The sequence below is a fragment of the Mobula birostris genome, chromosome 20 (genome assembly GCF_030028105.1).
Source record: "Mobula birostris isolate sMobBir1 chromosome 20, sMobBir1.hap1, whole genome shotgun sequence".
In the NCBI taxonomy this organism is placed as follows: Eukaryota; Metazoa; Chordata; class Chondrichthyes; order Myliobatiformes; family Myliobatidae; genus Mobula; species Mobula birostris.
In genome coordinates, this window is record NC_092389.1 from 129,103 (window position 1) to 153,898 (window position 24,796).

At 41.7% G+C, this 24,796-nt stretch overlaps 1 protein-coding gene across 3 annotated transcripts; it reads right to left on the reverse strand.

Annotated features, from left to right (window-relative positions):
• Nucleotides 1–9,543: 9,543 nt before the first annotated feature.
• On the reverse strand, nucleotides 9,544–24,796 carry anapc13 (anaphase promoting complex subunit 13). Of its 3 annotated transcripts, none has more exons than XM_072238765.1 (3): nucleotides 24,630–24,796; nucleotides 23,906–24,013; nucleotides 9,544–10,176 (listed from the first exon to the last, which is right to left on the reverse strand). In XM_072238765.1, exons 2-3 carry the CDS (start codon nucleotides 24,002–24,004, stop codon nucleotides 10,051–10,053), a joined length of 225 nt encoding a protein of 74 aa, XP_072094866.1. In that variant the 5' UTR covers nucleotides 24,005–24,013; nucleotides 24,630–24,796; the 3' UTR covers nucleotides 9,544–10,050. The 3 variants fall into 3 exon arrangements, with proteins under 3 accessions (XP_072094866.1, XP_072094869.1, XP_072094870.1); XM_072238768.1 differs by lacking the exon at nucleotides 24,630–24,796 and adding an exon at nucleotides 24,494–24,592; XM_072238769.1 differs by lacking the exon at nucleotides 24,630–24,796 and adding an exon at nucleotides 24,199–24,479.

The following is a 24,796-nucleotide window of genomic DNA, read 5'->3' on the forward strand; positions in this document are numbered from 1 at the left end:
ACCACTTACTCTTGCCCACATGGCACCAGAATATGTGGATCCTGGATCGGCCTCCAGAGCCACCTGAGGACCCACCAGTAGACAACCCCTGAGGAGAACAGCACACTCAACTCGAGTGATCACACTACTAAAGTTAAATGAGTGATAGTTTTGACTTGCTTCCTCATTTGGTATGTTTTTTAAAAAATACAATTTCTGCTGAGTTTTCAAAATTTGCCTTTCAAGTAAGAAACATACTTTTCCTTCCGCTTACCCCTCCTATTCCTGCCTACCTTGCAACAAGAGCTGCTTCGTTGTATCTGGAATTGTCAGTGATATAAACGTTTTGAGAGAAATTGTGTGTCTTCAGCAATTTTAGTATCTCTTCATAATTTACAATTCAGAATAGTAGAACTTAGAACATTACTGCTACCATGGATACATGTATGACATAAGCATGTCAGTTATCAGTTTAAAATTAAATGCCGTAATAATATTGCACGGCATTGCAATTATGATTAGTTTAGACTAGGAAGTTTTATGATGTCACATTCTTTTATGTCTATCCATTGATGGGTTGTTGGAGATGCACATTTCCAGAAAAGTGAGCGGTATCTTGTCATATTAATTACTTGCATCTGATAACTTCTTGGAATTTCTACACTCAGAGGGCGATGAGAGTGGAACAAGCTGCCAGCAGAAGTGGTGGATGCAGGCTCAATTTCAACATTTGTTTGGATAAGTACATGGATGAGAGAGGTCTGGAGGGCTGTGGTCCCGGTGCAGGTCGATGGTACTAGGCAGATTAATGCTTCAGCATAGACGAGTGTTCTATGACTATGCATGACAGTCAAAGCTGATGCAAACCTCTGACTTCCTCCTGCACCCAGAGTTATTTTTATTCATACCTCAGGTATTGGTGGCATGGGTGACATTTAATGTACATCCCCAAATACCTTTTAACCGTCACCAACAAGCACAGAAATTACCTTCAGGATGTCAAAACTATGTTTTTATTCATTAATGTGGGCATTTTTGGAAAGGCAAGTGTTTATTTGATGTACCCAAATTGCTCTTGAGAAGATCGTAGTGAGCTACCTTCTTGACAAACTAGTCTTTTTTAGCAAAGGTATTAAACTATGTGAGGGAGGAATTATAGGACAGTGAAAGGATGGTGATATATATCCAAGTCAGGACGTTGTACGACTCGGACCGGTAGTTGAGCTAGTGGACATCAAGAAAGAAAAATTAGTTTTATTTGTCACATGTACATCAAAACATAGTGAAATGTGTTGACTTACACCAAATCAAATCAGTGAGAATTGTGCTGGAGGCAGCCCACAAGTATCACCATGCTTCCAACGCCAAAAGAGCATGCCCACAACACACTAATCCTGACAGTACACCTTGGGAATGTGGGAGGAAACCGGAGCACCTGGAGGAAACTTCTAATAAACTGGCAAGAATTGACCTTACAGCAGGTGCAGTAAAGCAATATGTTAACTGCTATGATACCACGCTGCCCCATACTTTTATCTTTGTCCATAAGACCATAATGTTTAGGAGAATTAGGCCATTCAGTCTATCTAGTCTGCTCCATCATGGCCGATTTGCTATCCCTGTCAACTCCATTCTCCTGCCTTTTCCTCGTAACCTTTGATGCCCTGACTAACCAAGAACCTATCATCCTCTGCTTCAAACATATCCAATGACTTGGCTTCCACAGCCACCTGTGGCAATGAATTCAATATTTGATGAGATCTTCACCCCCCCCCCACCCCCATTCTTCTAAACTCCAGTGAGTACAGGCCTAGAGCCTTCAAATGCTTCCCATATGTTAACCCTTTTGTTCCCAGAATCATTCTCATGAACTTCCTCTGGACCCTTGCCAATGCCAGCACATCTTTTCTTAGACAAGTGGCCCAAAACTGCTCACGATACTCCAAGTGCAGCCTGACAGATGCCTTATAAAGCCTTAGCATTACATCCTTGTTTTGATTCTAGTCCTTCTACATAATAGATAACATGGGCTAGTGATCAAGATTATATTGAAGAAACTGAGCTGAGTTGTCAGTGTGCTGCAGGAAGTAGGGTGCTGAATGTCATGTCAATCAAATGAGTTACTTCATCCTGGATGGTGCCAGGTGTTGGACCTGTATATTTCCTGGCAAGTGGGGAGTACTCCATCACACTAGCTACTTCTACCCGGCAGGCGGTAGAGAAGGTTTAGGAGTAGGAGATGAGCCTATTATTGAAACTTGTGTCTTGTTGCCTTTGTAATTTATTCATACTTCAGCATCTTGGTGTTGGTGGCAAGATTGCCATTTCCAGAATCAAATTTAATATCACTGACGTGTTGTGAAATTTGTTGTTCTGTGGCAGAAGTACAGTGCAATACATAAAATATATTATAAATTACAATAAGTAGTGCAAAAAGAGCAAAAATACTGAGGCAATATTCATGGGTTAGTTCTTTGTCTCTTTAGAAATCTGATAGCAGAGGAGGAGAAGCTGCTCTGAAACCATTGAGTGTGTGTCTTCAGGCTCCTGTCCCATCTCCTTGATGGTAGCAATGAAAAGAGGGCATGTCCTGGGTGATGGGGGTCCTTAATAGTGGATATCACCTTTTTGAGACATCACCTTTTGAAGATGTCCTTGATGCTGGGGAGGTTAATGCCCGTGATGGAGCTGGCTGAGTTTACAGCCCTCTGTAGCTTTTTCCAGTCCTGTGCAGCTTATTGCAGTCTATGCTGTACATTTGTGTATCCTCCAATTATGCTTCACTGTCTGGTTCAGAGTGTACACTACAGCACAGGAAACGAGCCCTTTGACCCACCTAGTCCATACCAAACCATTATTCTGCCTAGTCCCATTGACCTGCACCTGTATACACCTCCCATCCACGTACATATCCAAACTTCTCTTAAAGGTTGGAACCAAATCCAGATCTACCACTTCCATTGGCGGCTCCTTCCACATTCTCACCACCTTCTGAGCGAAGAAGCTCACTTTTGGCAACCAGAACTTCACATATGCAGTAATCACAGTTTTAATAATCACCCCTTTATCTTGTAGGTGTGTGCGAGATAGGTCCCCTCTTTTGAAACTCTCCCACTAGTGATTGTGAACATCTACTTTATCATGCCTCCTTGGGATGTTACGCTTCAATAAGATTCTATTTCCCACTGCCCCCGCCCCCAGACAAACACCAAAGAACATGGGTCTAACCATTTAGCCATACTAGACAGGGTAACCCTCTCACATCTGAAATTAGCATAGCAGAATGCTTCATGACTGCTTCCAATATTAGCATATCTATCAGAAATCCCACAACATTAGTCTTAATTTTCATACTGTATATATTTCTAGTACATTTTGTGGAACTAGATTCAGAAATGCTAATATGGAAATTGTGGCAAGGCAAAAGTTAATTAATGTCCAGGCAGGTGCAGACAGTCCAGGCAAGGAAGGTTTTTGAAGAGTGTAGCCTCCCTTTGCACAGCACGGGTCTGGAAATTAGATAAGAAACTAAAAGGTTGAGCATGATGTGACTAGTGTCCTGAGCTGCATCCTAAGAAGTATCGTAGGAAAAGCAGATGAGCTCAGGGCATGGATTAACACCTGGAATCATGACATTATAGCCATTAGTAAAACTTGGCTGCAGGAGAGACAGGACTGGCAGCTCAAAATTTAGAGGAACAAGTTTGCTGAGAGGTCTCAGACGATTGCAAGAAACATAAGGTTGTTATAAGAGCATAATACATAGAAGCAAAATTAGGCCATTTGGCTTGAGTCTCCTCCACCATTTCATTATAGCTGATCCAATATTCCTCTCAGCCCCAATCTCCTGCCTTCTCCCCACATCCCTTTATGCCCTGACCAATCAAGAATCTATCAACCTCGGTCTTAAATGTACATAATGACTTGGCCTCCACAGCAGTTTGTGGCAAAGAATTCCACAGATTCACCATTCTCCGGCTAAATAAGTTCCTCATCTCTGTTCTAAAAGGACGCCCCTCTATTCTGAAGCTGTGTCCTCTGGTCTTAGACTCTCCCACCATAGTAATCATCCTCTCTACATCCACTCTATCAAGGCCTTTCACCATTCGATAGATTTCAATGAGGTCACCTCTCATTCTTCTGAGTTCCAGTGAATACAGGCCCAGAGCCATCAAACACTCTTCACATGACAAGCCATTCAACCCTGGAATCATTTTTGTGTACCTGCTTTGAACCCTCTCCAGTTTCAGTATATCCTTTCCAAAACTGCTCACAATACTCCAAGTGAGGCCTTACCAGTCCTTTATAAAGTCTCAACATTACATCCTTGCTTTTATATTCTAGTATATATAGTAGGTAATTTTAACTGTCCATATATTGACTAGAACTCCCATACTGTAAAAAGACTAGATGGGGTAGAGTTTGTCAAATTTGTTCATGAAAGTTTCCTTCAGCAGTACATAAAAGTCCCGAGGAGAGAGTGTGCGACACTGGATCTGCTATTAGGGAATGAGACAGAGTAGGTGACAGAAGTTTGTGTAGGGGAACACTTTGCATCAAAAGGATTGCAACGGACAAAATTGGTCCTCTGGAAGATCAGAATGGCAATTCATGTGTGGAGCCAAAACATGTGGGGTAGATCTTAATTTTATTTTTGCATTTGTATTCACTCAGGTGACAGACACAGTGTTTATAGAAGTGAAGCAAAGTGTCCGTCATCAACTTCATGGACCAATCACCGGGGAGCAGGTGATTGCTGTCCTGAGGCAAATCAGGGTGGATAAATCCCCATGTCCTGACAAGGTGTTCTGTTGGACTCTGCAGGAGGCTAGTGCAGAAACTGCCAGGGCCCTAGCAGAGATATTTAAAACATCCTTACTGACATGAGATGTACCAGAAGATTGAAGGATAGCCAATGTTGTTCCACTGTTTAAATCAGGCTCTAAACAGAAATGATAGGCTGGTGAGCCTGATATCAGTAGTGGGAAAGTTATTGGAAGGCATTTTGAGGGACTGGAAATACATGGACTGATTAAGGATAGTCAGCATAGCTTTGTGCGTGGTAGGTTGTGTCTAACTAATCTCATAGTTTTCAAAGATGTTACCAGGAAAGTAGATGAAGGCAAGGCAGTGGATGTTGCCTACATGGACTTTAGCGAGGCCTTTGACAAGGTCCCACATAAGAGGCTGGTCAAGAAGGTTCAGTCTCTTGGCATTCAAGATGAGGTAGTAAACTGGATTAGACATTGGCTTTGTGGAAGCAGACAGAGAGTAGTCGTAGATGGTTGCCTCCCTGATTGGAGGCCCGTGACTAGTAGAGTGCTGCAGGGACCAGTGCTGGGTCCATTGATTTAGGCGGGCTCAAAGATCTGGATAATAATGTGGTTAACTGGATCAGCAAATTTCCAGATGACACAAAGATTGGGGGTATAGTGGACAGCGAGGAAGACCATCATGGGTTGCAGCAGGATCTGGACCAGCCAGAAAAATGGCAGATAGAGTTTAATGCAGACAAGTGTGAGGTGTTGCACCTTGGTAGGACCAACCAGGGTAGATCTTGCACAGAGATCAGTAGGGCACTGAAGAGTGTGGTAGAACAAAGGGATCTGGAAATACAGGTACATAATTCATTGAGAGTGGCAGCATGGGTAGATAGGGTCATAAAGAAAGCTTTTGGCACATTGGCCTTCACAAATCAAGGTGGAGTACAGGAAATGGGATGTTATGTTGAAGTTGTATAAGATATTAGTGATGCCTAGTTTCAAAGGTACAATTTAAAGTCAAAGAAATGTATACAATATACATCCTGAAATGCTTTTTCTTCATAAACATCCACAAAAACAGAGGAGTGCCCCCAAAGAATGAACGGCAGTCAAATGTTAGAACCCCCAAGTCCCCCTCCAGCTCCCCGCTCCTGTGCGCAAGCGACAGCAAGCAATAATCCCCCCCACAGGCATAAAAAAAGCATCGGCACCGCCACCGCCACCGAGCACTCAAGTGTGAGCAAAGTAACAAAGACACAGACTTGCAGTTACCCCAAAGACTTTGTGCTTCACCCGGTATTCGACATACCATGGGTTCTCTCTCTCCCTAATAAGGGAGAAAGAGGTGTCTCCGTTTTCCCAGTGAGTGGGGAGACATAACAAACGACTCGCTGGTTTACGATGTTAAAAGTCCGCCATGTCACTTTTTCCAAGCTCTGTGCCCAAAAATCTGGGCACATAACCGGAGATATTCCAACTCTCCCAACGACACAAGGGTCTCCTGCCATGACACCAACCCTCGATCCGCCCGTCTCCAGAGCCCCGAGATCCTAGGCTTCCAAATCCAAGCCGGACTCTTAGGCTGAGCCCTTGGAGCGCCGAACAACAATGACCGGTTATTAAATCCCGAGAGTGGGTCCCATTCCCACAAAGAACCATAATCGGCGTGTAACTCCAGGTCAGGGTCTTCAAAAGAACCCTGAAAGGGAAAAATAAAGATATTAAAGACAGAAATAGAGCTTTTTTTTTGCAATGTTGTGTGAGGTTTGGTCACCGACCTACAGGAAAGATGTAAATAAGGTTGATGACTACAGAGAAAATTTACAAGGAAGATTGTATTATAAGGAAAGATTGGCTAGGTTAGGACTTTATACTTTGGAATGTAGAAGATCAAGAGGAGATTTGATAAAAGTATTCAAAACTATGAGGGGTATAGATAGGGTAAATGAAAACAGACTTTTTACACTGAGGTTGGCTGGGACTACAATCAGAGGTTATGGGTTAAGTGTGACAGGTGAAAAGTTTATAGATAGATAGAATAGTACAGCACAGTAGAGGCCCATCGGCCCACTATGTTGTGCTGACCCTTAAACCTTGCCTCCCATATAACCCCCCACCTTAAATTCCTCCAAATACCTGTCTAGTAGTCTCTTAAATTTCACTAGTGTATCTGCCTCCACCACTGAGTTTAAGTTAGATCATAAGACCATAAGACAAAGGAGCAGAAGTCGGCCATTCGGCCCATTGAGTCTGCTCCGCCGTTTTATCATGAGCTGATCCATTCTCCCATTTAGTCCCACTCCCCCGCCTTCTCACCATAACCTTTGATGCCCTGGCTACTCAGATACCTATCAATCTCTGCCTTAAATACACCCAATGACTTGGCCTCCACTGCTGCCCGTGGCAACAAATTCCACAGATTCACCACCCTCTGACTAAAAAAATTTCTTCGTATTTCTGTTCTGAATGGGTGCCCTTCAATCCTTAAATCATGCCCCCTCGTACTAGACTCCCCCATCATGGGAAACAACTTTGCCACATCCACTCTGTCCGTCCCTTTCAACATTCGAAATGTTTCTATGAGGTCTCCCATCATTCTTCTAAACTCCAAGGAATACAGTTCAAGAGCGGACAAACGTTCCTCATATGTTAACCCTCTCATTCCCGGAATCATTTTAGTGAATCTTCTCTGTACCCTCTCCCAACGGCAGCACATCCTTTCTTAAATAAGGAACTGCCCACAGTACTCCAAGTGAGGTCTCACCAGCGCCTTATAGAGCCTCAACATCACATCCCTGCTCCTATACTCTATTCCTCTAGAAATGAATGCCAACATTGCATTCGCCTTCTTCACTACCGACTCAACCTGGAGGTTAACCTTAAGGGTATCCTGTACGAGGGCTCCCAAGTCCCGTTGCATCTCAGAACTTTGAATTCTTTCCCCATTTAAATAATAGTCTGCCCATTTATTTCTTCTGCCAAAGTGCATAACCATACACTTTCCAACATTGTATTTCATTTGCCACTTCTCTGCCCACTCTTCCAATTTATCCAAGTCTCTCTGCAGACTCTCCATTTCCTCAGTACTACCAGCCCCTCCACCTATATTCGTATCGTCAGCAAACTTGGCCACAAAGCCACCTATTCCATAATCCAAATCGTTGATGTACAATGTAAAAAGAAGCGGCCCCAACACTGATCCCTGTGGAACACCACTGGTAACCGGCAGCCAACCAGAATAGGATCCCCTTATTCCCACTCTCTGTTTCCTGCCAATCAGCCAATGCTCTATCCACGTATGTAACTTTTCTGTAATTCCATGGGCTCTTATCTTAAGTAGCCTCATGTGTGGCACCTTGTCAAAGGCCTTCCGAAAATCCAAATATACAACATCCACTGCATCTCCCTTGTCTAGCCTACTGGTAATTTCCTCAAAAAATTGTAATAGGTTTGTCAGGCAGGATTTTCCTTTAAGGAATCCATGCTGAGTTCTGCCTATCTTGTCATATGCCTCCTGGTACTCTGTAACCTCATCCTTGACAATCGACTCCAACAACTTCCCAACCACCGATGTCAAGCTAACAGGTCTATAATTTCCTTTTTGCTTCCTTGCCCCCTTCTTAAATAGCAGAGTGACATTTGCAATCTTCCAGTCCTCCGGAACCATGCCAGAATCTATCGACTTTTGAAAGATCATCGCTAATGCCTCCGCAATCTCCACAGCTGCTTAGTTAAAGGGGAACGAGAGGAAACTTCTTCACTCAGAGGGTCGTGAGATTGTGGAACGAGCTGCCAGCACAAGTGGTGCACAGGAGCTCGATTTCAACATTTAAGAGAAGTTTAGATAGGTACATGGATGGTAGGGCTATGGTCTGGGTGCAGATCGATGGGAGCAGGCAGTTTAACTGTTTTGGCAGACTAGATGAGCTGAAAGGCATGTTTCTGTGCTGTACTTTTCTATGACTGTAAGAATATAAGGAAGGACAAAAGGGGCACATTCACCAATGGAGGAAAAATTACTTTACTGACTTCAGACATCACCTTGAGTATTGTGAACAGTTTTGGGCCCCTCATCTTAGAAGAGATGTGCTGGCATTGGAGAGGGTCCAGAAGAGGTTCACAAGGATGATTCCAGGAATGAAGGGGTTGTCATACTAGGGATTTTTGATGGCTCTGGGTCTGCACTCGCTGGAATTCAGAAGGATGAGGGGGGTATCTCATTGAAACCTTTCGAATGTTGAAAGGCCTAGACAGAGTAGATGTGGAAAGAATGTTTCCCATAGTGTGAGAGTCTGGGACAAGAGGGTACAGCCTCAGGATAGAGGGGCGCCCTTTCAAAACAGAGATGCAGAAAAATTTCTTTAGCCAAAGGGTGGTGAATTTGTTGCCGTTTGCAGCTGTGGAGGCCAGGTCGTTGGGTGTACTTAGACAGAGATTGATAGGTTCGTGATTGGACATGGCATCAAACGTTATGGGGAGAAGGCCAGGAACTGGGGTTGAGGAGGAGATTTTAAAAAAGGGGATCAGCGATGATTGAATGGTGGAGCAGATTCAATGGGCCAGCTGGCCTAATTCTGCTCCCATATCTTACGGTCTTTAGTATCATAAGTTGTCAGCTTATAGTTTCTATTGACTTTCAACACCTGCATTGTGAATGGCGACTGATGTTCCAAATAAAGAATTTGAACATATACAATCTGTAACTGCTAGTCAATTCCGTATCAGACTCTAGAACAGTTTGGTAACATGGCCATGCTGTTCTCTTTGTGCACAAGTAAATAAAGCGCGATTGAGGAATGAGTGCAAGTTTTCAGAGTCCATTTAATTGGCAATGACACCAAAAAAGGCTAAAGGAAATTATTAAAAACTTAAATGTTTGCAAGATCAGTAAGAGCATTAATCATTTACAAGTTTAGTTGTACATAGCATGAAATGATTGTGTGCCAGAATTATACAACACACAGAATTAACAGATATTAGCCATTGATGAAATTGTTCCGCTGGCACACTATCAGTGCTTGCAAATGAGATACTCCACCAGTACTTCTATATAATGAATATAAACTTTCTTCTTTAATGAATTAAAAAAAATCAATGATTATAAACTGTTCCATTATTCTATCAGCTCAGCATTTCATTGTCCATAAATACTATTACTGTAGTTGTATAATTCTTGCTTCGATATGCCATGTCTGCAATTTAGTTTCAATGATATGGACTTTAAGCATGTGAAAATGTTGACACCTGCTCTTTGGAAAGAATATATAAATAAAGCCTGTTGCTATGTTGGTACCAATGCTGCCAGTAGCTAGCTTCCTGCCGATGGAGTATTTTCATGCAAGTTTTGTAAAGCTAAGTCAGTCCATTTCATGTCTTGTTCATTGATTGATTCAGTAGTTCCGCCATTATCCTGCTCGGGTTCTGGAAGTTCACTCTGTGAAAGGAAAACAAATGCAGGAGTTACAAAAACCATCATTTTTCTGAGATGCATACTAATGAGCTATTTGATTTACTTAATCTCCAGAGGGAATTAAGCTTGTCCATGTACTACAGTACCAGCTAGAGATAGACTTCATTATGAACTTCTATCTAATGAGAATTACAACAGAAAGAACATTAACCCCATGAATTAGAGTACGTGTGTAAGTCTCTAATGTGTACCGTTAGAGACTTACACATTACCTACCAGTTTAAAAGCTTGCAGAGACAAACTGCAATGAGATTTTTCAAAGATGAAATTGAATTTATGCATCAGTATTCCATCATGGTAACTACAAAATAACATGAAAGTTTTGACTTTTCATTCTGCAGTCGGAGATTTGGAATTCAATGCAGCACTGACTTATCCCATCTTGTGGCTCTCGAGTTAAGTAATTTTTTAAAAGTTCTTCCTTCCAAAGTGAATAACCTCATTTTCCCCACACTATACTCCATTTGCCAACCTAACCTATCTGTATTCCTTAGATACAGATTCAGATTTATCACATGTACATCAAATTATGTAAATGTACAAAACAAAAACAGGAAAGCAAGCCCCTTTCCCACCCTCCCATAGACAAGTCTCCAACTCCAGGACAGGCCCCCTCCAGGTTCCCACCCCTTGGTTCGAAACTCGCAGACATCACACCTCCAACTTTCAGTCCCTAACCCATTCTCGCTGACTCGACCTTCAGCCCTCAATTGCATTTTTACACCAGGCAGGAATGTATGACTATTGCAGCTCTTGAATCCATTCCTTAAATATTCAGAGTATTTTTAGAACCTCTTTCAGCCATGGGCACAGAAGTAGCTCCTCCGATTCACTGTGTCTGTACCAAGCATCACTCATCTCATTTTCCAGCACTAGACCCTGTGCCTTCAATGTCCTCTTGTTTCAAATGCCAGTGCAAATGGTGGAAACGATTTAGATTTCAATGTTTAAGAGAAGTTTGAATAGGTTAATGGATGGGAGGGGTATGGAGGCCTATGGTCAAGGTCGATGGGACTAGGTAGACTAATTGTCTAGCACAACCTAGATCAGAGCCCTGTTGGCAGCTGATGGAGTAACATCATTTGATTGCTCCTATCCTATTTACTTTATTGTCTCCTACCAGTTTTTTTTTAAAACCTTATTATAATACTTTAATACTGCTCTACTATGGCTGGGAAAAGAACAAAAGCTTCTGCAAAAGAAAGGGAAACAGAAGATGAATCCCCAGTCACTTTGGATTCAATCAGTGACTTCCTTAAAAGGCAAAAATCGGAATTTTCTGAGGAGTTTCAACGACTTAATGGCAAATTGGATATAATACAACAAACTTTAACTGAGCATGAGAATAAAATTCAGGAAAATACTGCAAAGCTGGTGACACTTGAAGAGGGTGTTGAAAATACAATTAAACTCGCAAAGAGTTATATTTATCCAATGAAAAAATGATGAAAAGGATTATCAATCTAGAAATAGAAACAGGAGAAATAATTTGCGAGTTCTGGGTCTTGAAGAATCAACTGAAGGCGCTGACCCTACGAAGTTCTTTGCAAACTTTCTGAAGCAGCTATTTCCTGTTTTATTCATTTCTGAGCCGAAGCTCGATCAAGCATATCGCTCGCCGACTTCGAAGCCATTGTCGTCGGCAGTGAGACCCAGGTCGGTCATTCTAAGTTTTCATGAATTTCGTATCAAGGACCTTCTAATTCACCATACCCGTCGACAAGGAATGATCAATTTCCATGGTCACAAGGTCAGATTTGTGGAGGTCTATTCGCCTGAAGTTATGACTGATTGTATGAAATATAAAGAAGTTATGTCTGAACTTTACAATAAAGGATTTAAACCATCCCTTCGGTTTCCCGCCCATCTGACTATTGTTTTGAATAACGGATTGCAAAAAAGAATAAAGCTGGTTGAAGACACAAAAGAGTTTGCGAAGGCTAAAGTCTAAAACTGTTATATTTCTTATTTTGATCAATTTTTTCTTCTGTTAATGTGAATTTGAAATAAGGTTTCAATAAGTTTATATTTTGGCTGTTCATATATTTTTGATACTTTTTAATTATATCCCTTTATGAGGTTTTATTTTGATATAGCTTTCTTTGAATTTGTTTAAATTGATCCTTTTATATTTTCAAATACTGAGCTACTTTTCTTTTTATGTTGTGTCTTGGTAGGGACATAATTGACCTTGAAGGACCGGAGTTTCTGTCAACAGGAATTTTTGGGGAGGGAACTTTTTAGTTGTTAGCTCACTGACTGTCTATTGGTCAGCCTTCTGGCTTTGGGTGAGGGTGGGGCTAGGGCCTATTTCTCTCTGGGAGCTGTGTTGGGTTGATTATATGATTGTCTGTTTGACTACCTTACCTTACGGTTTGCTTTCTAGTTTTAATAATTTATGGCCAGATCTTTTAATTACATGATGATTTGTATTTAAAGTGGTTCAAAATATTAACTTATTTAGTTTGAATGTGAAAGGCCTGAATCACCCCATTAAAAGGAACAAAGTGTTTGCTTATATTAAAAAATTAAAAGCACCCATTATTTTCTTACAACTTCTTACAGGTCAGCACTGGATCTCAAGAGAGAGAATTTGTAGAATGTCTGCGAGATGGCTTTTTAAAACAGCTTGTTGTTGAGCCCACTAGGGGATGGGCTGTACTGGATTGGGTATTGTGTAATGAACTGTAGGTGATTAGAGAGACTGAGGTGAAGGAACCCTTAGGAGGCAGTGATCATAACATGATTGAGTTCACTGTGAAATTAGAAAAAGAGAAGCCAAAATCTGATGTGTCGGTATTTCAGTGGAGTAAAGGAAATTACAGTGGCATGAGAGAGGAACTGGCCAAAGTTGACTGGAAAGGGACACTGGCGGGAAAGACAGCAGAGCAGCAGTGGCTGGAGTTTATGTGAGAAATGAGGAATGTGCAAGACAGGTATATTCCAAAAAAGAAGAAATTTTCGAGTGGAAAAAGGATGCAACCGTGGTTGACAAGAGAAGTCAAAGCCAAAGTTAAAGCAAAGGAGAGGGCATACAAGGAAGCAAAAATTAGTGGGAAGGCAGAGGATTGGGAAGTTTTTAAAACCTTACAAAAGGAAACCAAGGTCATTAAGAGAGAAAAGATTAACTATGAAAGGAAGCTAGCAAATAATATCAAAGAGGATACTAAAAGCTTTTTCAAGTATATACAGAGTAAAAGACAGGTGAGAGTAGATACAGGACCGATAGAAAATGATGCTGGAGAAATTGTAATGGCAGATAAGGAGATGGCAGAGCAACTGAACAAGTATTTTGTATCAGTCTTCACTGAGGAAGACATCAGCAGTATACCGGACACTCAAGGGTGGCAGGGAAGAGAAGTGTGCGCAGTCACAATTACGACAGAGAAAGTACTCAGGAAGCTGAATAGGCTAAAGGTAGATAAATCTCCTGGACCAGATGGAATGCACCCGCATGTTCTGAAGGAAGTAGCTGTGGAGATTGTGGAGGCATTAGTGATGATCTTTCAAAAGTCGATAGATTCTGGCATGGTTCCGGAAGACTGGAAGATTGCAAATGTCACTCCACTATTTAAGAAGGGGGCAAGGAAGCAAAAAGGAAATTATAGACCTGTTAGCTTGACATCGGTGGTTGGGAAGTTGTTGGAGTCAATTGTCAAGGATAAGGTTACGGAGTACCTGGAGGCATATGACAAGATAGGCAGAACTCAGCATGGATTCCTTAAAGGAAGATCCTGCCTGACAAACCTATTACAATTTTTTGAGGAAATTACCAGTAGGCTAGACAAGGGAAATGCAGTGGATGTTGTATATTTGGATTTTCAGAAGGCCTTTGACAAGGTGCCACACATGAGGCTACTTAACAAGATAAGAGCCCATGAAATTACAGGAAAGTTACGTATGTGGATAGAGCGTTGGCTGATTGGCAGGAAACAGAGAGTGGGAATGAAGGGATCCTATTCTGGTTGGCTGCCGGTTACCAGTGGTGTTCCACAGGGATCAGTGTTGGGGCCGCGTCTTTTTACATTGTACATCAACGATTTGGATTATGGAATAGATGGCTTTGTGGCTAAGTTTGCTGACGATACAAAGATAGGTGGAGGGGCCGGTAGTGCTGAGGAAATGGAGAGTCTGCAGAGAGACTTGGATAGATTGGAAGAATGGGCAGAGAAGTGGCAAATGAAATACAATGTTGGGAAGTGTATGGTTATGCACTTTGGCAGAAAAAATAAAAGGGCAGACTATTATTTAAATAGGCAAAGAATTCAAAGTTCTGAGATGCAACGGGACTTGGGAGTCCTCGTACAGGATACCCTTAAAGTTAACCTCCAGGTTGAGTCAGTAGCGAAGGAGGCGAATGCAATGTTGGCATTCATTTCTAGAGGAATAGAGTATAGGAACAGGGATGTAATGTTGAGGCTCTATAAGGCGCTGGTGAGACCTCACTTGGAGTGCTGTGGGCAGTTTTGGTCTCCTTATTTAAGAAAGGATGTGCTGACGTTGGAGAGGGTACAGGGAAGATTCACTAGAATGATTCCGGGAATGAGAGGGTTAACATATGAGGAACGTTTGTCCGCACTTGGACTGTATTCCTTGGAGTTTAGAAGAATGAGGGGAGACCTCATAGAAACATTTCGAATGTTGAAAGGCACGGACAGAGTGGATGTGGCAAAGTTGTTTCCCATGATGGGGGAGTCTAGTACGAGAGGGCATGACTTAAGGATTGAAGGGCGCCCATTCAAAACAAAAATGCGAAGAAATTTTTTTAGTTAGAGGGTGGTGAATCTATGGAACTTGTTGCCACGGGCGGCAGTGGAGGCCAAGTCATTGGGTGTATTTAAGGCAGAGATTGATAGGTATCTGAGTAGCCAGGGCATCAAAGGTTATGGTGAGAAGGCGGGGGAGTGGGACTAAATAGGAGAATGGATCAGCTCATGATAAAATGGCGGAGCAGACTCAATAGGCCGAATGGCCTACTTCTGCTCCTTTGTCTTATGGTCTTAAGAAACGCACATAAGCAGCTGTGATAGCTTACGTTTTTTTTTACTCGGTGGAAGGGTATGCAATTCCATTCTTCGTTTAATGCAAAATCGCCTGGAGTTTCGATTTTTGTAGATAATAGTTTCCTTTGTTCAGCATAAAGTTGTTTCGGATCCTAATGGTCAATTTGTTATTGTATCAGGGAGTTTAGACAGTAAATTGATTATTTTTGCTAATGTATATGCCCCCAACGTAGACAATTCAGGACTTCTTGAACGTCTATTTTCATTTTTGCCAGATTTGTGTACTTACTCTCTTGTGAAGGGAGGAGATTTTAACTGCTGGTTAGATCCCAGTATTAGATCACTCGTCTGTCAAACCAGCCACACTTAATAAATCAGCTTTGTTTATCCAATCCTTTCTAACTAAATGTGGTAGAGTTGATGCTTGGTGTTTTCCTCATCCGACGGACAGGGAGTATTCTTTTTTCTCTCATGTCCATCATTCTTATACCAGGATTGATTATTTTTTTATTGACAGTCAAATGATTCCACTGGTTCGATCGATCGAATATAAAGAGATTGCTATTTCTGACTACTCTCCTGTACTTCTATCTTTAAATCTTCCTGGTCCTATCCCTGTGAGTAGATATTGGCGATTTAATTTAACTCTGTTATCCAATGAGGACTTCTTAAAATTTATGGAGAATCAAATTACTCTTTTTTTTGTTGCAGAAAATACATTGGAAGAGACGTCTAGTCTTATTATATGAGATACTTTTAATGGGTAAAATTATTTCTTACACTGCAAACATCATTAAAAAAGTTAACAAAGAGAGAAACGAACTAGCTAATCAGTTAAAACAACTGGACCATAAATATGCTTCGGTACCCAATCCTGAAACTTATAAGAGACATATTGAAACCAAAACTAAATATGATCTTCTTCTAATGTATCCAATTGAAAGCCAGCTTTTAATAGATAGAAGTCAATTTTATATTCACAGAGATAATGCTGGTAAGCTACTGGCTAATCAATTGAAGCCATTTATAGCCAAGTGGCAAATTAAAGAAATACGTAAAATTAATGGGGACATGACAACTGACCACTTTGAAATTAATGACACTTTTAGGGAATTTTATTCCAAATTGTATAGTTCTGACTCTGTTAATTACAATATTGCAATGAATATTTTTTAGATCAATTAAATATTCCTAATCTTTCGACAGATGATCGTAGGCAATTGGATCAACCTATTTCCCAGGAGGAAATTGCTCAGGCTATTCGAGAGTTGCATTCTGGGAAATCCCCAGGACCCGATGGATTCTCTGGAGAGTTTTATAAGGCTTTTTCCTCCTTGCTTATACCACATTTATGTTCTACCTTTACAGATACCTTTAAGGTAGGAAGATTACCACAGTCTTTTTACAAAGCTTCCATTTCACTTATTCTCAAAAAGAATAAGAATCCTACTGAATAAGCTTCGTATAGACCTATCTCTTAACTCAATTTTGATAACCATATAACAATTACAGCACGGAAACAGGCCATCTCGGCCCTTCTAGTCCGTGCCGAACTCTTACTCTCACCTAGTTCCACCAACTCGCACTCAGCCCATAATCTTCCATTCCTTTCCTGTCCAATATCTATCCAATTTAACTTTAAATGACAACATCCAACCTGCCTCAACCACTTCTGCTGGAAGCTCGTTCCACACAGCTACCACTCTCTGAGTAAAGAAGTCCCCCCTCATGTTACCCTTAAACTTTTGCCCTTTAACTCTCAACTCATGTCCTCTTGTTTGAATCTCCCCCATTCTCAATGGAAAAAGCCTACCCACGCCAACTCTATCAATCCCCTTCATAATTTTAAACACCTCTATCAAGTCCCCCCTCAACCTTCTACGCTCCAAAGAAAAAAGACCTAACTTGTTCAACCTTTCTCTATAACTTAGATTAAACCCAGGCAACATTTTAGTAAACCTCCTCTGTACTCTCTCAATTTTATTGACATCTTTCCTATAATTCGGTGACCAGAACTTAAAATTTTATCTAAAGTGTTGGCTCGCAGACTTGAAAATATTATATCTTCTACCGTTTCGGATGATCAGACAGGATTTATTAAAAATCGACATTCCTATTTTAATATACGGCATTTGTTAAATGTTATGCATTCTCCATCTAAGGAAGTATTGGAATGTGTGATATCTTTGGATGCGGAGAAGGCCTTTGGCAGAGTTGAATGGAATAATCTTTTTACATCCTTAGAAAAATTTAATTTTGGACCTAATTTTATTCATTGGATTAAATTACTTTATTTATTTCCCTCCACTCAGGTTCTTACTAATCTTCAGAATTCTAAACCCTTTAAACTCCAACGTGGGACTAGACAAGGTTGTCCTTTGAGACCTCTGCTTTTTGATTTGATATTGGAACCCTTAGCAATTACTTTTCGAGAGTCTAAAGGGATTACTGGCATTTTAATGAGAGGTACTATTCATAAAGTGTCGACTATACCTCTTCCCACCCTGCCACATGCAAAAATGCCATTCCCTATTCCCAGTTCCTCCGCCTCCGCCGCATCTGCTCCGAGGATGAGGCTTCCCGTTCCAGGACATCTCAAATGTCCTCTTTCTTTAAGGATTGTGGTTTCCCTTCTGCCATCATCAATGATGCCCTCACCCACACCTCCTCCATTTCCTGCACTTCAGGCCTCACCCCATCCTCCCACCACCACAACAGGGACAGAGTTCCCCTTGTCCTCACCTACCACCCCACCAGCCTCCGGATCCAGCACATTATCCTCCGCAACTTCCACCATCTTCAACAGGACCCCACCACTAAGCACATCTTTCCCTCTCCGCTTTCTGCAGGGATTGGTCCCTCCGCGACTCCCTGATCCACACATCCTTCCCCACGGATCTCCCATCCGGCACTTATCCCTGTAAGTGTAAGTGCTACACCTGTCCCTACTGCTCCTCTCTTGCCACTATTCAGGGCCCCAAACAGTCCTCCCAGGTGAGGCAACACTTCACTTGTGAGTCTGCTGGGGTCATCTATTGCATCCGGTGCTCCCGGTGCGGCCTCCTCTACATCAGTGAAGCCCGACACAGATTGGGGGACTGCTTTGTCGAGCACCTCCACTCCATCCGCCACAACAGACAAGATCTCCCAGTTGCCACCGACTTCAACTCTGCTTCCCATTCCCATTCGGATATGTCCATACATGGCCTCCTCTACTGCCATGATGAGGCTAAGCTCAGGCTGGAGGAGCAACACCTCATATACCATCTAGGTAGTCTCCAGTCCCTTGGTATGAACATTGAATTCTCCAACTTCCGGTAATTCCCTCCCTCTCCCTTCTCCTATCCCTATGTCACTCTGCCCCCTCCCCCAGCTGCCTAACACCTCCCTCATGGTTCTGCCTCCTTCTACTACCCATTGTGTTTTCCCCTGTTCTTTCTTCACCTTTCCTGCCTGTCCCCTCCCTGCTTCCCCTCCCCCACCCCTTTATCTTTCCCCTTACTGGTTTTTCACCTGGAACCTACCAGCCTTCTCCTTCCCACCCTCCCCCACCCTCTTTATAGGGCCTCTGCCCCTTCCCTCTTCAGTCCTGACAAAGGGTTCCAGCCCAAAACGTTGACTGATCATTTCCACGGATGCTGCTGACCTGCTGAGTTCCTCCAGCGTGTTGTGAATGTTGCTTTGACCTCAGCATCTGCAGAGTATTTTGTGTTTACAGTACTATTCATAAAGTGTCGCTCTATGCTGATGACTTATTGCTTTTTATATCTAATGTTACAACCTCTTTACCATTTGTGTTCCATTTACTAATTTTAGTCAGTTCTCAGGATATAAATTAAATTTACATAAGAGTGAAATGTTTCCTTCAACCAACACACATCAAAGTTGCTGGTGAACGCAGCAGGCCAGACAGCATCTCTAGGAAGAGGTACAGTCGACGTTTCAGGCCGAGACCCTTTGTCAGGACTAACTGAAGGAAGAGCTAGCGAGAGATTTGAAAGTGGGAGGGGGAGATCCAAAATGATAGGAGAAGACAGGAGGGGGAGGGATGGAACCAAGAGCTGGACAGGTGATAGGCAAAAGGGATATGAGAGGATCATGGGACAGGACGCCCAGGGAGAAGGAAAGGGGTGGGGGGGGGGGAACCTAGAGTATGGGCAAGGGGTATAGTCAGAGGGACAGAGGGAGAAAAAGGAGAGAGAGAGAAAGAATATGTGTATATAAATAAATAAATAACGGATGGGTACGAGGGGGAGGTGGGGCATTAGCGGAAGTTTGAGAAGTCAATGTTCATGCCATCAGGTTGGAGACTACCCAGACAGAATATAAGGCGTTGTTCCTCCAACCTGAGTGTGGCTTCATCTTTACAGTTGAGGAGGCCGTGGATAGATACATCAGAACGGGAATGGGACTTGGAATTAAAATGTGTGGCCACTGGCAGATCCTGCTTTCTCTGGCGGACAGAGCGTAGGTGTTCAGCGAAACAATCTCCCAGTCTGCGTCGGGTCTCACCAATATATAGAAGGCCACATCGGGAGCACTGGACGCAGTATACCCCCCCAGCTGACTCACTATACCCCTTGCCCATCCTCTGGGTTTTTTTCCCCCCTCCCCCCTTTCCTTCTCCCTGGGCCTCCTGTCCCATGATCCTCTCATATCCCTTTTGCCAATCACCTGTCCAGCTCTTGGCTCCATCCCTCCCCCTCCTGTCTTCTCCTATCATTTTGGATCTCCCCCTCCCCCTCCCACTCCCACTTTCAAATCTCTTACTAACTCTTCCTTCAGTTAGTCCTGACAAAGGGTCTCGGCCTGAAACATCGACTGTACCTCTTCCTAGAGATGCTGCCTGGCCTGCTGCGTTCACCAGCAACTTTGATGTGTGTTGCTTGAATTTCCAGCATCTGCAGAATTCCTCCTGTGCAACTGTTTCCTTTAAACAATTTAATACCAACTGATACTAACCTTCCTTTTAAAATGTTAAGAAAACAATTTATGCATTTAGGAGTAACAATTACTAAGAACTATAAAGATTTAAGGAAAATTTTTTAACTTTAATGAATTATGTTAAAAAAACACTTTCTAATCGGTCTCCTCTCTCTTTATCACTGACTGGCTGAATTAATTCTATTAAAATGAATACCTTACCTAAATTCATATACCTTTTTCAAGCTGTGCCTGTTCTTATTCCTGAATCTTTTTTTGACTCTTTGGATTCAATTTTTTCTTCCTATATATGGAAGAATAAAAAACCTCGAATAAATAAAGCCCACCTTCAAAAAACCAAACAGAATGGAGGCTTTGCCTTACCCAATTTTAAGTTATATTATTGGGCAGTTAATATACGAAATATTATGTTCTGGATATATTACATTAACCATGAGAATTGTCCTATATGGGTCTCTTTGGAAGTCAACTTTGTTATGAAATTTTCCATTATTTCTGTACTTGGATCCTCGCTTCCTTTATCTTTAAATAAACTAACTGACAACATGGTGGTCAAACATACTTTGAGGATTTGGGTACAGTTTAGAAAACATTTTGGTTTATTGAGATTCTCACTCTCGAGTCCCATCTTTCCTAATTGTTTGTCTAAACCATCTATAATTGACTCATCTTTTAAAGAATGGGATAGATTAGGTATTAAACAATTTCAGGATTTGTTTGATGGAGGGAAATCTCTCTTCTTTTGTGCAACTTTCAACAAAATTTAACCTTTCCAATAGCCACTTTTTTCGATACTTACAGATTAGAGATTTTTTAAGATCTCAATTACATACATTTCCTACAAGTCCAGATAAGAATAAATAGATACAATTTTTAACCTGAAACCCTTTGACAATGGTTCAATATCTTATATTTACAGTCTGCTGTTGGGACTGAAAAAGGCCTTTTTAGATAAAATTAAAGGAGACTGGGAAAAGGATTTACAGATTTTCATATCTGAAGAGAGCTGGAAGATTATTTTAAAATTGATTAATTCTTCATCATTATGTGCTCATCATTCTTATTACAATTCAAAGTGGTACATAGAGTTCATATGTCTAAAGATGAGCTGTCCAGTTTCTACGCAGATATTTCCCCTTACTGTGATAGATGTACTAATGGAGTGGCTACACTAATTCATGTGTTTTGGACATGTCCGAGCCTTGAAAAATTTTGGAAAGATGTATTTCAAACTTCTTCGGTACTTTTCAATGTTATTTTTAAGCCCAATCCCTTGACTGCCATGTTTGGTATTGTTGAGGATAGTGCTACAAAACTGAAGCCATCTAATTTGTGGGTATTGGCCTCTATGTCTCTTACGGCCAGGAGGGCGACCTTGCTCAAGTGGAAGGAGGCTGCCCCGCCCACTCATGCTCAATGGCTATCTGATGTTATGTTATGCCTTGATCTACAGAAGATTCGTTGTTCGATTTCTGATTCTAAACATGATGTTCTAATGTTATGGGGGCCCTTTCTGAGTTATTTTCATTATCTTTGAACTGTTATTAAAGTATGGATCTGAGCCATTATTATTATAATATTATTATTATATAGTAAGGTTTTTTTTCTTCTCTTTTTTTTAAACCAACCAGCTCATTTTGGTAGTGGGAGTAGATTTTTTTTAATAAAATGAAATTATTTTATTTCATTTCATGATTCAATCTTTTTTTTCTACATGATTGATTTGGAACATGGGATACTGTGATCGTATTACTGTGATTTAAATGTAATGTAATTCATATTATTTGTATCCTTATGAATTTTGTATTTGTATTCATGTAATTTATATTAATAAAAATATTGAAAGAGCACAGACTAGAAGGGCTGAAGGGCCTGTTTCTGCGCTGTAGTTTTCTATGACTGACTCTCAGTACCTTTTCTGTGGAGGTTTTCATCTACACTATTCCCCTCAGGAAATATATTCCAGATTTCAACCAGCCTCTAGCTGAACAAAATCATCTTCAAATCTCCCCTCAAAACCTCCAATCCCTTACCTCCTTACCCATCCCTGTTTACTTGCACCTTTACCAAGGAGAAAAGTTTCCAATGATCCCATCTATGCCCCTCTCAGTGTACCTCATTGTTGTTAGCTGTGAAATGTGTAGCCCCCAGCACATCCTTGGGTGTATTGTTTGGCAACGCCAACAACAAATTTCACTATATATTTTGGTGTACACTTGATAAATAAATCTGGATCTGAATCTCAATCAGGTGCTCCAGTTTTGTCTGCTGTAAAGAAAACAAAGACACCCCATCCCGTCTCTCAAATCTGAAATATTCCAGCACACCCAACACCCTACACCCTGTTGAATCTATGATAAGAAGTGTAAATTGAGTACTCAGCCAGCGACATTTTCCCAGGGTGGAAACGGCTAGTTTGAGAGGGAATAATGTTAAGGTGATTGGAGGAAAGTATAGGATGGATGTCAGAGGTAGTCTTTTCTTTAAAAAACACTGAGAGCAGTGAGCTAAGCACACAACTTTGAGGTGCACCAGTGTTGATTGTCAGCGAGGAGGACATGTTATTTCTGATCCACTCATACTGTGATCTCCCAGTGAGGAAGTGAAGGATCCAGTTGCAGAGGGAGGTATAGAAATCCAGATTTTGATGATTAGTACTGATCGTGTTGAATGCTGACCTGTAATCAATAAACAGCAGCCTGACATAAGTACTACTATTGTTCAGGTGATTTCTGAATGGGCAATGAACCTATGAAGACTTCTTCGGTATTTTTTCCCTCTCTTTTTCCATTACTTGTATTTTTTTTCATATATACTTATTGTAATTTATAGTTTTCTCTGACTATGTATTGCAATGTACTGCTGCTGCAAAAAAAGCAAATTTCATTACATATGCCACTGATATTAAACCTGATTCTGATGGGTGCATGGAACGAGGTGCCAGAGGTGGTGGTAGAGGTGAATACATTAGGGACATTTAAGAGACTCTTAGATAGGCACGTGGTTGAAAGGAAAATGGAGGGCTTTGTAGGAAGGAATGATCTGATTGATCTTACAGTCCAAGGATGTACTGGGATCAGCACACAAGTGTCGCAAATGTTTGTGGTGCCAACATAGCATTCCCATATATTATTATGGTTAGTAAGTTGTCTTTGGAATGTGGAAGGAAACAGGAGCACCCAGAGGAAATCCACACAGTCAAGGGGAGAACGTACAAATTCCTTGCAGACAGTAGTAGGATTCGAACCCACTAACTGCTACACTAGCATGCTGTCCCTATCAAACCAGCTTGCATCCGATCAAAGACAATCTTCAACTCCATACCTCAACAACTTAAAGCAAACTTATTTTGTCACTTTGCCAGTTTTGCTGAAGGGCCCTTGATCTCTAAAACATTGACTTAATTTCTCTCCAAATGGCACTGACTTGCTGAAGGCTTTCAGCAGTTTCTAGTTTCAGACTTCCAACATAGTGGGTTTTTTTTGCTCCATTTGAGGGTTATGGGCTGTGAAGGAAGGTTACATTGATCATGGATTACTTTTATATGGGTCAGCACAACATCGTGGGCTGAAGGGCCTGTACTATTCTATGCTCTCAACTAGAAGGCAGTAATTTCCACTTAGTCTTCCTTTTCCATACATGTGGGAAAATGAAGAGAAGTACAGTGCAGTCCAGTAGCAATTACAGGTGTTGGACTCACCAAAGGGCTTTTTAAATGCAAGAGTTTATCTGAATATAATACGTACCAGTGGGATCTCCACATCTTCATACGGTAGCTTATCTTCTCGCCATGCATCATCAATCAGGTCCAGAATTCTGCCATCCCGCTGCACCTCGCTGTCCATTTAACTAGTCTGGAGAACACAATAACACAGTTCTGGAATTATAGACAAGCAAACACAAATGAAGCCTTTTCCCCAATATTTTCACATCTGGCCAGCTTTAGTAACAAACAGATAAACCCCAAAAACCAGCATCTGCAAAACCATATGGAGACAAAAGAGACTACAGATACTGAAATCCAGAGCAAAACAATTACATTAAGTGTTGAGGTTACTCAGGAAGGTCGAGAAACATCTATGGAGGCAGTGTTGGTTAATGTTTTAGGTGAAGATTCTGTATCAGGACTGAAACGCTAAACATCTCTTTGCTTCCAAAGACGTTGCTCGACCCACTGAGTTCCTCCAGCAGGTTGTTTGTTGTCTGCAAAGTCATGTGTTTTTTTAAAAAATGCCTCTGGATTTAGTTTGGAATTTTTTCCATCTCCTTAACCCACAGTCACTTCACATTTTGACACACCTCACCACTCCCATTCCATACCACAAAACTCTCACCTTTCGCTCTCTCCCTCCCTCAAACTCCTCACCCCAATGCCTCACTACACCCCTCCTCATTCCCACCGCCTCCCCGCCAGTCCAAAAGAAGCTTTCCTCTTCTTCTTCCTCCCACCACCCCTACCCCTCCGCGCACCGGCAGAAGTATGTCTTGTGTCCTCCGTAAAAGATCCGACTGCTCCAGTAAACCCGGAGAAAGGGTCCGAGGGCAGTGCCCATTTGCTGGCGGTGGAGGGAGGGAAGTGGACAGATGAGGGTGGGGGAAGATGAAAATGCAGGAGTGTGGAGGGATAGAAAGAGGGA